Source organism: Plectropomus leopardus, chromosome 15, assembly GCF_026936395.1.
Source record: "Plectropomus leopardus strain MGB_pleo_1.0 chromosome 15, ASM2693639v1, whole genome shotgun sequence".
Lineage (NCBI taxonomy): Eukaryota > Metazoa > Chordata > Actinopteri > Perciformes > Serranidae > Plectropomus > Plectropomus leopardus.
In genome coordinates, this window is record NC_142190.1 from 11863786 (window position 1) to 11879810 (window position 16025).

General features: G+C 38.0%; 1 protein-coding gene across 1 annotated transcript in view; it reads right to left on the reverse strand.

Annotated features, from left to right (window-relative positions):
* Positions 1 to 16025, reverse strand: part of grk6 (G protein-coupled receptor kinase 6) — a 49158-nt gene that overhangs the window by 31661 nt on the left and 1472 nt on the right. Inside the window, exon 2 of the mRNA XM_042498605.2 lies at positions 7032 to 7127. Coding sequence (XP_042354539.1) covers positions 7032 to 7127 — 96 coding nt within the window. The remainder of the gene's footprint in view (positions 1 to 7031; positions 7128 to 16025) is intronic.

Consider the following 16025-nt stretch of genomic DNA (forward strand, 5'->3'; position numbering starts at 1 on the left):
TTCTGACAAATAAGGAAGTTGACAGTTTCCTGAATGTCTTTCTCGAGACTCCCTCCCACTCACCTCTTTCTTCTGGTTTCATAAAAAACTGACAAGGATTTTCAGAGCTGAATAATTACTGAGCTCTATTCTTTGTTCATCTTATCAGTTGTCTTATTTCCATTTCTCTCTCTGATCCTCACCTTTTACTTTCCTTTTCCTAACATTTATATTTTGTCTCCTCTAACTGGGACATTAGCTTTTCATAACATTTGTGGTTTTGTGCAGCTACATGCTGAACTTCCTGCCTCTTTGTGTTACACAGTATGTGAGACAGCATGTTTGACTGAACTCAGTCAAATCAAAGCTTATTTGCATAGCACCTTTCAGGAGAGGGAGGCTCGGCTGAGGTTTCCGGAAGAAAAACAACATCTGATGTTCATCACATGAGCACGCACTGCTTCAGCCACACTTCATTTAGCATACAGGATATTTTAGCACCAGAAGGGACTATTATTACCCTGTTTGGCCAAATAATCTCTGGAATTAAATCAGAAATGGAATCAGGATGCAAAAGTTTCTTTTCATGCTCTTATTTCCATTTGCACCACATCTGAAGAGCTGTGAAAATGACTCTACTGCCATCCTATTAAACCAGTGATGGCATATCGGCAGCTGGAATCAAGCCACTTTATTTGGCCCAATTCTGGGGCATCGTTCCTCCAAATTCTTCAGGCAACCAAATGTGGCCTGACTTATTTCTTCAAGCATGCTTAGTTTGGGCCGATGCTGGGCCAGGTCATTTTGGCTACCTGTGAAAACTTAACTCAAGCACAAAATAACTTGACAACACAAACTGATAATTTGGTTTGTTGGCACCTGCTGTTGCATGACTGTGTGATATGAAAACATGTTGGAAATGAGATGTGCAGAGATGGAAACAGAGAATTAAAACTCAACTAATGCAAGACATCCATGGGCTATTTACTGACATAGATGGAGAAAAAAAACAATCTTAAGTCTCTTAAGATAGTGTTAACCTCAGACCTTATTTAAGGCTTCTAACCAAAAGCCTATTCAAAAAAACCTACTGACTTTGAGACAAGGAAACTGGAGGTGCTGAATGCTAATGAATTTCCTGGTTTAAGGACTCATTACTGGGGTTCTCTGTATGCTGGGTAAAATATTTTAAATGCTAACAGTGCATTTAGATAAATACAGTGCTATTCTCAGCGTCCTTACACACTCACAGTCATGGATGTATAAAGACACCTGGATGCAGCTTTGGGGGCAGGCCTCATTCATTCCTACTAAAGGTACTCAGTGACTCATGAAGCCCAAATGGTTCAAGTGTCACATATAAAATTACCCAGATGATCGGCACTGATTCTGCACTGTGTGGCCTGTAGTTGGCTACTTGTGGTTTGGTGTTCTGTGAAGTTGACTGGTGATAAAACTATTCAATTATGTGGCTCTTCAATACTTTTAAATTTTATCAGACTGAATGTACTAAATCCCAACAATATGTCATTTCACAGGGGTTGTAACAGTTTAAAAAATGCATCCACTGATTTACAGACGTCTTTTTTCTCGGTGTAAGTCAAGGGGGAAAAGTCTCTTTGGGGCCACAGTGTGTGATGGTGCAATTTGCAAGTTCCTGCAGTGTAAAATTAAAACTGTAATATTCTTATTTCACAGAACTAACTGATGTAGAAGCCCAAACAAACACACTGTACATAAAGTCATCCTTGTGGTTCCCAGTTTTGATCCTAACCCGCCTGTCTGTCGCCACACTGCGCCTTCAGGCAGCATGAGTTTTATCACTGGTCACCATCAGCCGGGCCTCTGTGCTTCTTCTTTAATGGATGTCTTCCTAACAATGTGGCCTGTGTGTTTACTCTGCATGGTCTGGGTGCCATGTATGGATGTATACTATGAACAGGCTGCATGCAGCTCCTTTAAACACAAACACTGCTGCCAACGGATGGGAACTTTGCTGTAAACATCAGTGGTAATATTTCACATCACACTGACATCACATGTTGCTATAGTTAACCTTCAGGGGAGGTCAGACCACTTGGTCGGTTCACAACAGAACACCAACACACAAACAAAAGGCTGAAAGATATGAAAAAAGTGTGTGACAACAATTTCTCTGAGCTATTTTGAGCATTAAATTATGATTATTTCTACATGTAACTATGTTTGTGGTCTACAGGAATAAAAAAAAAACAAAGCAAAAGAACAGTTAAGTGTGGGACAGTATCATCTTACTTTGGGGCATGTTGTGTATTTTGTTTCTACATGAAAAAAGCTATAATTTATGTTTCACAGTTGTATGCCTCCACGGACCAGTAAAGTTGCAGTTTAAATACATGTCTGTCTGGAGTCATACGTAGCCATGACAGCTGACAATGCTTCAAATATGGAAGTTGTTGCAAAAAGCAACTTATTCTAAAACATGGATGCTTCACACAAATCTTCAACCTGCAGCACAGAAGATCTTCACAGATTCAAGGTGACAAAATTAGTGTCAGAATTAATTCAGTACCCAACTAAATGTCTCCCCTTCTGTTCCTGAGTTATGATGTTGAGTAATGGCCAGAAAATTGTTTTTGCAGAGAATTATGATATCACATTAAACATGACCTTTGACCTTTTGGATATAAAATTCCATCATTTCATCAGTGTATCCTATTAGATATTTGTGAGAAATTGTTTCATAATATGCATATGAATTTTTGAGTTGTGTTGAGATGTTTTGAGATGGCCAAAAACATATTGTTGAGGTCAAAGTGACCTTGACTTTTGACCACTAAAATCAAATAGTGCATTGTTAAGTCATTGATTTTCATCTCATCATGGGACTATAGAAAATAACTGAAACAAAGAGCAGCTGTATGCTTTCAATAGGAGATGCTGACTATATTTATACATTAAAAAGATAAGTTAAAATCACAGTTGTGAAGTTTGATCTTAAATATAGAAACAAAGACACAGACAGAGGTTGACACATTAAAAAAGAAACAAAGGAGTAGTTGTATGTAGCTGGCAAGGTTATATCACCAGAACTGTTCTCATCGCTTCAGGCGAGGTAAGAGAGATTTTAGATAAGTGTGAATCGCAGTTCTTGGTACTAGCATTGGCTTTATAAAAAAATCGATTTAATTTATCTTGATTGAAATAGTTCATTCAAGTCCTGACTGACCCCATCACTTATATAAACTCTTAATCTCATAGAGAGAGGTTTGATGTGAGGAAAAACTTCATAACTGATCTGCAGGACTGGAGGAGGTTTGGATGATTGAGAGATCGTCCACCACCATCTCCACCAATCAAACCAAAGCAACAGCATTATATTCTGAAAATGAGCCCACACTGCTTCCCCAACACAGTTTACGTTTCTTATACTTCTGCTGCACACATTCTGAAGTGTCTTATTCACTTCCTGGCTGCGGTGAGATTTATCACAATCCCACACTGCAGCTTTATCAGTGCTTTATATCTTCACTGGTATATAGCATCGCAATACTCAATCTGCTGAGCTGCACAAAGATAAAAAATAACACAAAGCAAAGACAGAAAAACAGCAGTTGTTTTTGAACAGCCAATTCCCAAAGTTTCACACAAAACCTACAAAACTGCAGAAATATCACAACAGCTGAGTAAAACCTGTAATATAAGCCCTTTTCATCTCATAAAAATCAATGTCTTATATGCCAGGGTCTGCAACTCAAAAGGCAAAGTAAATGTTGGCATTATATGTTTCTGCAAACCATGGAGCTCTAACATTTGTTTATGAACAAAACCACTTGGTTGTGGTTAGGAAAACATCAGGTTTTGCTAAAAATTATCCAGTTTTGGTGGCACAATCGACCGTTGGAAACAGAGCGATGGCTCTCTAAAAATAACTTGTTTTGTTTGTTGGTCTCAAGGGGAAATTGCCTATGTTCTAAAGACCCTATGTTTCCCAGTTCAATTTGTTTTTTTTTTTAATTTTTGGACCCTAAAATAGCTTTGGTTTAGTCTTATAACACATATTATCACATAACACATATAAGACAAAGAGCCATAGATGGATTTAAATACAAAATGCAAATTGACACAAACATAAAGAGAAAGTATACTTTACCAAAGACCTGTACCAGTACAATTTCATCACTCTTAGTCATGATTTCAGTCACCTATCCTAAACGTCTTTCTCAGGTTCCCATTTTGTTCTATACAGAGCTGAGGAACTTAGGACCAGAAGAACATAGGGCCATTTGTCATGTTCCCATTATGTGACATATAAATCTGGAAAACACCTAACCTTGGGGACATAGGAATGCTTGATAAATGGCTTTCACTAATCATGAAAACAAAGCTAAACAAACCACATTTTTGCACACAGCGAGTTAATCTTGGTTTGGGTAAATTATCAAACCTCTGAAAGACATGAACATGAAATGAAACTCATTAGAACTTGTTGAATTTGCAGTTAAGAAAGCTTTTGCTCATAACAATCCTGGTGGCCTGATCACTAAAAAAGACGTTTAAAACTGACTAAAACTTAAATGCAATCATATACAGGTTTATATACAGTATGTATCATATATTGAAAATTAATCTGGCAGTGTAGAAAAGACGTAAATAATAACATGAATAGTTTCTTTTGTATTTCACATTCTTTTTTCTAAGTTCATATTGAGGTCTTAAGACACACCACAGGTGAGATCTTTTTTCAGCTGCTACACCAGCAATTTTTTTTCATCGCCCAAGCACATCCTCTCCTGTCTATCTGCGTTCTTCTGTCTGGCCTGCTATCATTCACTCTGGGCTCCGTCTCTGACCTGTCACAGCAACCATACTGCTGGTTGAAACTGCAAAAACACCAGTCTGCTTCCTCTTTCCGTGCAGGCCACAGTTTCCTCTGCGTTACCACTTGAGCAAGTTCAGTTGTTTTTTGCAGCCCTCATTCACTTGACATCTCTAAACTGGATGAGCCATCTGCTTTGTGTGAAAGTAGTCAAGTTAGGACAGATTTTAGCTGCCTGTCTTTGAGCGTAGTATCAAAGCGTGACAGCTGAAATTGAGTATGAGCTGACTGGTAGTCATTGAATGCTTGTGACAAAGCAGCTGAGTGTCTTGAGAATATCCTTGCGTAAAACGGAAACTAAAGAAAAAAAGTGAAAAGGGAAAATAAAAACAGAAGTTACAAGAACACTCTATCTGTTCTGTCCATGTGTTGGACAGGAAGTCTTGGGATTACAAAACACAACAGTCATCATCCGCCTCCAGATGTAAATCACAAGTTTTATTAGAAAACAATGTTATATCGATTTGTTGGACAACAATACGATATTTGCTGATACTACAAAGTCTGCCATAATATGATTTCAATTTGATTCAATTCAGCGACCTGAGATCTATTTGAGATGATAAATATCCTCATTGTCTTTTTCTTGGTTGTTTGGCTGCTGTTGTCTGCCTAGTGCTAGCTCTGTAAGTAAGGAGGTGACACCGGTGCCATGCAAATTTCAAAATAAAGGCACATCTTAATGATGATGATATGTATTGATGTGTTCACTTTGCATGAATGACATTGTACTGTCGATCACTGAATCGAATCGAAATGAATCCAGATCAATGCATGGTTACACTACTACATCCGCCTCAATCAGCCGATGACAAAAGAAGCACAATATTAGTCAAATCCGAACCTGAAGTCAAAAAGATCACCAACCAGCTTCAAAATGTATTATTATTCATTAAGTTATTGGAACATTTTAAAACTTATATTCAATAAGTTTATTGCACTAAATTGTGCTGTACATCATTTTTGAGGGGGTGCACATATTCCCCATGTTTTCTGCTTCATTCTGCTCTTACGTGGAAACTGAGCTTTGGGACAATGTCAAAATTTGTGGTTTTATAGGGAGTCACGTAATGGAATTACTTCTTTATGGACAACATTTTATCCAAGTACTTGCATTCAGTGTCTTTGGCCAAAGAGCAGATTTCCTGATACGGTTAATGAGCTCCACATGTATTAATTAAGTCATTTTTATGACAGGGACAAAGAGTTTACCATCCATTTCTTCATTTTTTATGAGTAACCTGAGATCTGCTGCTTGGGAGCGTGGATATCTAACATATGGATGTCTATTTTTGTACAGTAGACTATTATTGGGCCACTGCAAATACACAGAGGAAATGAAAAATCAACATTGATCATATAAACTCTGTGAAACTTAATCTGTACATTAATAAACACTGAAACATTACAATATGACTTGATCAAGTTTCAGTATATCTGTGTATCCAAAAATAACTAACTAATCTGTCTTAAGTGTTGCACAGTTGTCACACAGTGTCAGGAGCATTTCCCAAACAATAACCCTCTAACACTTAACATCTATTGTTCCTTTAAATTACATATTCTATCGTTTAAATAGACACTGTTTTTCTAACATGTTAAGATCATCTCTATGCACAGGTTGAGCACTTAAATATTTATGTTAAATATTTTGCAGCTTTGCTGTCCTTGTTTTTATCTGTATGTCTATTTCTGTGTATGTAAGATGACAGCAACAAACTAGATAAACCGTCATGGGGATGTACGCCTCTGTGCACCAGTCCAGTTGCACTTACAGTTTTTGCATCCAATGTCTGTGAAAACGTGGACGCTTCACACAACGAAGATCTATACAATTAAGGTGGAAATCTGAAGTTCTTAAGTTATGGTCAAAAACATGTTGTATGTAGTATTGGTATCGACAGTGGTATCATAATTATTTAAACGATACCCAGTGATAGTTACAACAGTCTGATTTCCAGCTCAAGGAGCAAGTTGACTTGAACTGATCTGCACAACCCACAAAATAGCCAACATGCCAATATCAAGGTCTGGTGTTAGCTACACAGGACTTTTTTAGCAAAAAAAGATGCTTAGATAGAGCGACAACCAAGTCGTACAAGATACAAGATATTTGAATCCATTTCAAAGGCTTTAGAATAACTTGAAACATAAAAGACCACAAAGACAAAAGGACATCACAACGTTATCTTACCTGTGCTTTGTCGCAGCTCTTCGCACAAACTTATGTGGGGAAACTGCAGCAGCTGCTTCCATTTCTTGCTTTTTCCTTTTCTGTTCCCGCCACCTCCTGCAAAAACAAACAGTTTGGGTTCAAAACTCGAGTCCAAGACGGATGTTTAAAAAAATGCACAACAGACATTTGACTTATGTGTGACGGCTCATGCGCCAGCGGTATGGGCATTGGGCGCTGTGTATCAAATTGGCATATATCAATGTGCTCTCTGAAACACTGCAATGGACAACTACATTGTTTGAGGGGTTGTCTTATATGAAGATCAACGAAATGAATTTTAGTTTAAGAGGAGAAATTTATGAAATCATTCAACAATTAATTGATGTTACCAAATATCTTGAGGTTTTACCATGTAATACAAGGAGAAAAAAACTTCACATGTCTGCCCATTTTTCAGACTTCTGAAATATTAATTTAAGACAATTTAATATTGACTAAGGCCTTTATTTTATCCTGTTATTTACTGCATCAATGTTTGGATTACTGAATTGAATTCAATTTCATTTATAGTGTGTGATATCACAAATCACAATTTGCCACAGGGGGCTTTACGGCATCCTTGTATCCTTGGACCCTCACAGTGGATAACTAAAAACTCCCCCAAAAAACCTTTAAATGGGGGAAAAATTGAAGAAACCTCAGGAAGAGCAACCAAAGAGAGATCCCTCTCTTGCAACAGATGCCATGTTTACAAAACAGATCAACATAATAAAATTACAGTTATCAATATGACAAAATGATGCATTGGAGACAGAGAGAGAGAGAGAGGTCAACAACTTAATCACACAGTCATAATGTGAGGACTCACCTCCTGTCAGGGGACAGTAAGGTTCCCATAGGGTTAATCATATGCTTTGGGGTAAAGACTTGGTATTAGTGTTGGAATTAAGTCTTTGGGAATAAAATTAAAGTCAACAAAATATATTCAAGTTTGGTAGGACATGTTTGGGTGTTTGGGTGCAGCCACTTGAGAAACTGCAGGAGAAAAAACAAAGAACGAACGTCACCCGAGCAATCAAAACAAAGCACAAAGAAAAACTAGAGGAAGTTCCCGTCCTCTCTGCGTCAGTGCTCAGGCTGCTTTCAAATGCTCTTAAAGCCTGTGATACACTCCACAGTGATGCAGTTTACAGTGCAGGTTCATTCTGCAAGAACAGGAACCAACACGATGCCCACTATACTAGATTACAATCTCAAGCAAGTTTCAAGTCTCTGCAAGTATATTTTATTCTCATGTAATTCACAGAAACCAGTAGGTGGCTCAAAACTAAAAGAATCAACATTTTTGATAATCTAATATTCATTTTATCAAGCAAAAATGTTAAATATCCTCTGGTGTGAGATTTTCTAAAGTGAGGATTTTATTTGTGTGACATCTTTTACCAAATCTCTGACATTTTACAGAGTAAGCAACAGACCTATTAATCAAAAAGCATGAATTTGCAATAGCTGCAACCTCAGGCCAAATTTCAGGCCTCATAGGCCAAAAACTGTGTCTAAACACTAAAAAACACACCAAGCAGCTGATAGTTTCACTTTTGGCAGTCTGCCCCCAGAGACTACTAGGGGTGTAAGGATCTATCAATCTGCATTGCTATATCGATTAAATGAGCAATAATCACCTAACATCAATGCAAAGTCCATATCATCCTCTTTCAGACGCGCCCTTATTTTGAAATTCTGCATCACCATCACACAGCGTCCGGCAGATGATGACGTAATGGCGGGCAGCTGAGAGAAAGATGATGATTTCGTTATAATATATCCATGTGATGAGGATAACTCATAATAACTTTATAATAGATCCATGGGATTTGTTTTCGGAGAGATTGTGAGTCAGCAGGCGGCAAAGCCATACCGAGGAAACATAAAGTACCTGCTGGGCCTCTTCACTGACTTCTTGCTAATGTTAGCTGCTCTGTTTCAGCAATGTTGACTGAAAAAACGTGCATGTAGACTGAAAGTCATCCGTGCTGTTCTGTCGGGACATGCGGGGACTTAAGCATAAATAATAGTAAGTTGGTTAAGTTATAAGTAGAGAAAAAGTCCGCTAGCCGCTAAGCTAATTTCTGCAATGTAAAATGCCATAGGCTTATGCTCATAACATTAGCATGTCTTGTATGTGGGGGAAATGTGATCTACAAAAGACAGTCGCTTTGTCTATGATCCACCACAGTTATTATTTAGTTTCATACTTTAGTGAAAAGATTTTGTTGTTAATCCACATTTTGCAGATGTTGGGAGAAGTCTGTCTTCAAGTCAGACAGCCCTGAAGTTTTAGGAAAAAGATCATATTATGAATTAAATGATTTTTTTCCAATAAGGGTTTTCAAACAGAGTAAGCCAGTTTTAATCCTTTCCAATTATGTATATGTTGTTTTTATTTTTGGCCAAAAGCAAAGAAAGGGGTGGCAGCTTCTCCTGTAACCTACTGTGTAAAATGAGCATATATATCGATCGCAGGCCCCTAAATCGAATCGAAATCGTATCATGGTAGACTTAGTAACCCGTGATTTACACCCCTTGAGATTACCCGCAGCCAATCAGTCCTGCGAATCCTGTGACATGTTGACCTTTGTTTTCAAAAAAAATCTTCCCACCTGAAAACGATGAAAACTCTTCCCAGCCACAGAAAAAACGAAAAGTCATTATTGCTGTGAGCCGCACTTTGCCACTGCTTGGTGTGTTTTTGATTAAGGAGAGGGAAATCACTGTTTGTCGACAAAGCAACCGCCAGAATAAACTACACAGCTGCTGTGATTGTGAAAATATTGACAATGGTATCCCAGAGTCAAAGGTAATGTCTCTAAATGTTTTGTCTCATCATGCCAACAGTCCAAAACCCAAATATATTCAGTTTACAATCATATTAAAAAGAGAAAAGCAGCAAATCTTGATATCAGACAGGCTGAGGCTGGCAAACACATTTCTTATACAATAAATCAGTTTAATGATTGACTGTAATAATTGTTGACTGTGAGCTCTACTTAACTATTAATATAGGTTAAACGTGTTTGTGTAACCTGAAAAACATACAGTGAACAGGAACATAACCTCCAGTAGTGGTTTCAGAAAGTTTCAGAAACAAGAGTTGTCATATCTGTAAGTCAGCTTGAAATAATTTGTAAATCTGTGTGCACAGCTTGATCTCACACATGCATGACTCCACTTTCCTGTTGCTATTTTTCTTTAACACTACTTTGTAGCTTTTATTTGCATACTAAGGTCTGATAGGTCAGTTGATCCTCTAAGTGTTGGAAATAATCCGTCAATGAGCGCAGCACAAATCCTGTTGAAACCACTGAACAGATCTAAACTGTGCACTATAACAAATTCCAGTAAAAATATGACCAAATTCTAACAGTTTTGCTTTTTAAAAATACAGTAAAACACAGTAAATCTTGATGCTTTTTGGAGGCAATATCACTGCTGTAAAAATACAGCCAAATTCTAACATTAATGTACAGTTATTTCAAAACACAGTAAAACACTGCAAATGCTTTTTGGAGACAGTGTTACACTGTAAACCTCAAATTCTACTGTAAAATACTGCAATACATTTAACTGTAATATGATGTTGAAGTAATTCACGGTATTGTAAAATAACGATAGGATGCTGCCAGTAGTTTACCTATATTTTACAAAACTGATTCAGGGGTTTTAGAGCTTTGCTGTATGTAGCCTGAAAGGCAAAACCTAGGGAAATAAAAGCCCTTACGTAGTTGGCACTCCAAAGCTGATAGCTAGGAGCGTTCAACTGAATGCGACGCAGATTAACATTTTATCAACCCAGAGCTCCTCATGTTTGGATTTCAGCAGTAGGACAGGCTGAGGCTGCTGTTAAAAGAGACTTTAGGAAATAAATCAAACTGGATGAGAAAAACGATAGAGGTGCATGTCCAATGTAAATTACACCCTTTGCTTTCTGTAAACACCTTGCTGAGTATCCTTCAGAGCTCATCCAGAGGCAATCGATTACAGATGGCAATGCAATAAAATGACCGATTGCTTTTAATAATGTACTCTGATCAAACAAATATTCAGAGTATATACTGATAACAGAGTGTTGTTGTGAATACAGCCGCAGCCTCACGCTGTGACAAAGAGAAAGTCAATACAGCGCGTCAGGATTTGCTATTCAAATACTGCAAGGCAGTTGCTACTCAGACATGCCCGAGTAAAAGTGAGTTATTGTCGCAGATACAATGCAAACAAGATGTTTTGTTTGTGTCCGGGCAACAGATGATAATATCAGCCACAGAGATCACTGATGTACATTTGGTGCATTTAGTGAAGATGTACATCAAGACAAATGGCATTAAAACATAGATTATTCACAAAATAATTAACACACAAAATTAGATTCAAAGCAGCCTAATTAGCTTTTAGTTGTCGAGGAAGAAATCATCCCACACTGGCAAAAGGAGAGAAGGAGACTTGTGACACTGGAGGTCAAAGGTGACGTCTGTGAACACAGTTGTTTTGAACTTGAGAAAGGCCATTTAACCGACATTACACATGACACTGCAGCTCAGCCTGAAAGGAGAAACCAGTGCTGCCAAATCGACTTAATAAAACCAAATCACACCAAATGAGAGAAAAATAAATGTCAGTCAGTCATTTTCTGTAACCGCTTGTCCTCGTAAGGGTCGCAGGGGGGCTGGAGCCAATCCCAGCTGTCATCGGGCGGAAGGCGGGGTACACCCTGGACAGTTTGCCAGACTATCGCAGGGCCGACACATAGACGAACAACCAGACACACTCACAGTCACACCTAAGGGCAATTTTAGAGTCATCAATTAACCTGAGCTGCATGTCTTTGGACTGTGGGAGGAAGCCGGAGACCCCGGAGAGAACCCACGCGGACACGGGGAGAACATGCAAACTCCACACAGAAGGGCCCCTGCCCGGACCGAACCCCGTACCAACTGGGATTCGAACCAGGGACCCTCTTGCTGTGAGGCAACAGTGCTAACCACAAAGCCACCGTGCTGCCCAAAAATAAATGTAAATTTCTTTTTTCCTAAACTGACTCCATCACTTTTTTCAGTTGGAGAATCAAACTTAAAGATGCTTTGTTGGGTTGAAAACATAAACGTTCTGTTAACATACACTAAAGCCTGTGGTGTGTGTCCTTTAGGCCTGTCAGACAGAGTGCTGAATATTTGGTGTGTAAAACATCAGAAAATAGTAGAAATTAGCTTAGATTTTTTCATGAGCCCAAATGAATGTGTTTTTTTGTTGTTCTTTTTAACAGCACACCATTCAGTTTACTGTAATGTACGACTGTGTTCCTCAAACAGTGTTTCCCTGTTTGACTTGTTGTAGATGGGCTGCTAGTCAAGCACCTTCTGATTTGTGCTCACCGTCTTTCTCTGATAACTTCAGATCCAGACGTTCAGGAGGTTTTTACCAGGAGCCAAATTATCCGCAGAGGTCTTGTCCTCTCCAAAACAAATATACCTTAAAGCAGTTTCACATTTAAAACCTGTGTTTTTCTATCGCTGCTTGTCTTGTTGCAGAGGGACGAACAAAATATGGTGGCTGATGCAAAAAACACAAATGGCCCTATCCAGAGCTGGTGTTTGGTTTGTCCATTCTGGGCTGCTGTAGAAAAAAATGGCAGTGCAACATGGGAGATTCTGTAGACGATGAGCCGCTTCCTATGTGGATATAAACGGCTTATTTTAACAAAAAACATGACAGTTCTTATTTTCGAGTGTTTATATACTAAAGAAAACATTATATCATACTGTATATTATATTTTGTTTCTGCCAATATATCCCTCTTCACACACTGGACCGTTAAGGCAGCCTTTAACTCGGTGGTCTAAAGCCTGCGCCGTGTTAATGTCCCATCTGCTGTTTAAAACCCAGTCTGAGATCTATCACGTGTACCCTCTCTGTCTCCACTTTGAAGTCTTCAGTGAGCAGAAAATTACATTTTCTATGAATAGTATTTTTTTCCCCTTAAGCAAAATAAGACACATCAGCTGATGAATGTGAGAGTGAAACAGTCAGTCAGGCTGCAACTTATGATTTTCACCGCTGACATTTTACAAATTACAAAATTGAAAAACAAAAACAAAACAACACTCTCTGTTTGAAATAATAGCTTTTCTAATGTTAGACTGTTGGTATTTAAGCCAGGTCTTTGTGTGGTTGCAGGTGTTTGAAAAACATTTAAAGAGAGACCAACTTTTGATTGAAGAAATAACACGTTTTTCCTCTTACAAATTAAAGGATTCATTCATTGGAGAGTACTATCATATCACTTAGAGGTTTTGCAGCCAGACACTGATTTTACTGAGTCAGCACTAGTGTCAGAAAACTTCAAGCAATACCCAGCCCCATCAATAAGAAGGTGCAGGACTTCAGCCTGCTAGATTTTTTTTTTAAAAATCTGGCAAAAATACAAGAACAGCTAAGGTTTATATTACGTGATTACATCCTCATCTATAATCAGTCACATTATGCTGCTTGTTCTGAGCCCCTAAAGACACTTCAGAAACATTTCATCAATCTTTAGAGGACAGTCACTCCGAGACAAACAAGAAACAGTGCGAACTCCATTAGTCTCAAACATGTCAGCAGTTATACATTTGCTCACACAAACTGAATTAGTAAAGACAGAGAGAAAAAAATAAATGTACAGGTTACTTAAGTTCAACTTTGATTTGAAGCTGTGGTGTTGTGTCCTACATGATTGAAACAAATGGAAAGAAGAAATTCATCAAGAGAAAATAACACGCTAATAGATTTATCGATTTATAGGTCACTCAACTGTTTTGTTCTTTTTTTCTGCACATCATGACATCTGCCAGATTTCTTTTTTTTCACAGGTGGTGGTGTTATTATATTTATGTAGATATGACAAAGGTTATTGGGCTTCCAAATTACTGGTCTTAAACAAGAACTGTAAATTGCAGTATACATATTGCACTTTAATCACTAAGTTCTTGTTTATTGAGACCTTTAAACTTTATGATAAATACTATATTTACATCTTTACTAAGTGCTGTCCTTTGCTGGTGTATATTTGATCTCCTTTTATGGTCAATTTTAGCGTCTTTCAATGCTGCAGCTCATACAGCTTAAAGGGACAATTATTCCCAAAATATTTTTTAAAAATTCATTTGTTATCCTCTTTCTTGCTTTTTTTTTTTATCAAACTAGAATGTTTTAGTGTGAGATGTCAGTGATAGTGGATGTAAAGATGTCTGCCTTATCTTTATTGTAGTAGAAGTAGGTTGCACCCAACATGTGGTCCTAAGAGCGCCCCCCCCAAAAAAATAAATGTCTAAAAACTCAACAGCAATGTCTCTTTCCAGAAATCATGACCCGCACCCAAGATTATCCACAGACCTTGTTGTAGGACCTATTTTCTCTCTGCCAAACTAAACCCACCAACCATATCACCGCACTGAAGGAAGCGTGCATCTACTCATGGACAAGAGGCCTAACCCCAGTGGACACTACGCCCTGCAAACATTCACGCTTCACAGTGGACTGAATCACAAACTAGAAGTCCAAACCCCCAATAACTGAAACTCTGTGGGTTATGAAAACGTCTCCACACGCAAGAAGTTACACGAAGAGCTCAAGACTGAAATACAGACTTTTGAACAGCAGAGGGTGAGCACTGTGTCTACAGAAGATGGACACTTCAGAATGACACCTTTAATCCCTTCACTCTCCTTCATATTAGTGTGTAACACTGGTGTCATGCTGCCGCGTGTTTGGCCGGTGAAGTTCAGACTGTTTCCTCTCTTCTTGCCACTGGCAGCCATGAACATGGGGAGTTGCCTGGTGTTGCTTGCTTTAAAGGAAAACTCCACCCTAAAACTTTAACAACATCTACAGTGCTTTTGTTCCAATTCTATAGGCCTGTTTTTCTTTTTGCAGACTTCCTTTTCATCTCCTACGAATGACTGAACTGTGAAAGTCGACTGTATGTGTGGGTACGGTATGTGATTTGGTGTCAGGCACTCAGATTTTTAAAAAAAAAAGGTTTTAAAAATGAACAATTTCAGAGAGAAATCCATCAAAGAGGACACAGAGAAGTCTTTGTCTTGTGATGAGGTATAGTCAGTATGACAGTGTAATTAAACAGATGGAAAACAAGGAAATTACCTTTTGTGATATCATTTTAAACATATATCGTACTTGTAATTATAGCTTTTTCCTAGCTCTTTTTTTTTAAACAATTTTCTAAATTTACTAATTTCTTCCAGTTTGTGGAACACTTCTTGCCATTGCCCATACCATATTTTTGAAAGAAATTAAACTAATTTGCTCAAGGTCCAAAGAGTGAAGTAAAGTTTGATGCTAATGCTTTTGTTCTTTTACTTAAGTAAGTTTATGAATGCGGGACTTTGACTTGTAATAGAGTAATATTATATCACAGCATAACTTTACTCAAGAAAGAGATCCCAATACTTCTTCCAATGCTAGACTGAAAGAGTGTCTTTCATTACAATGTCAAGCCTTGGCCTAGATAAACTCGATGACATACAGTAATCAAAGTTATTTTCATAATATTTGAAAGCTATAAAATCAGTAGAGTGCATCTTTAATAAGCTTAAACACACAGTGCACGGTATAAGTCTAGAAATACAATATAGTCTTTCAAAGTGAATGAAACAATCTCATCTCCTGAAGTCTTCTGCTGGGTGTGTTAACACCTGATGAGCAGTGAATTTAGATAATTATTTTCTGGCATCAATCTTGCTGCATGATTCTCTGCATTGCTCTGTTGTGTTGTTTAACTTCCTGGAAAGTCAGAAGCTCACATCTTTGCATACTAGCAAATGTGTCTTTTTATACCTGAATCAAACAATGTGTAGTCTGTCTGTCCAACTGTCCAAGGCAGTAATGGTGATCATAAAAAACGTTTTGTTCCCCAATGATGAAAGAACAGCTTGTCCAGAGAAGTCAGAGGTCAAGGCCTTG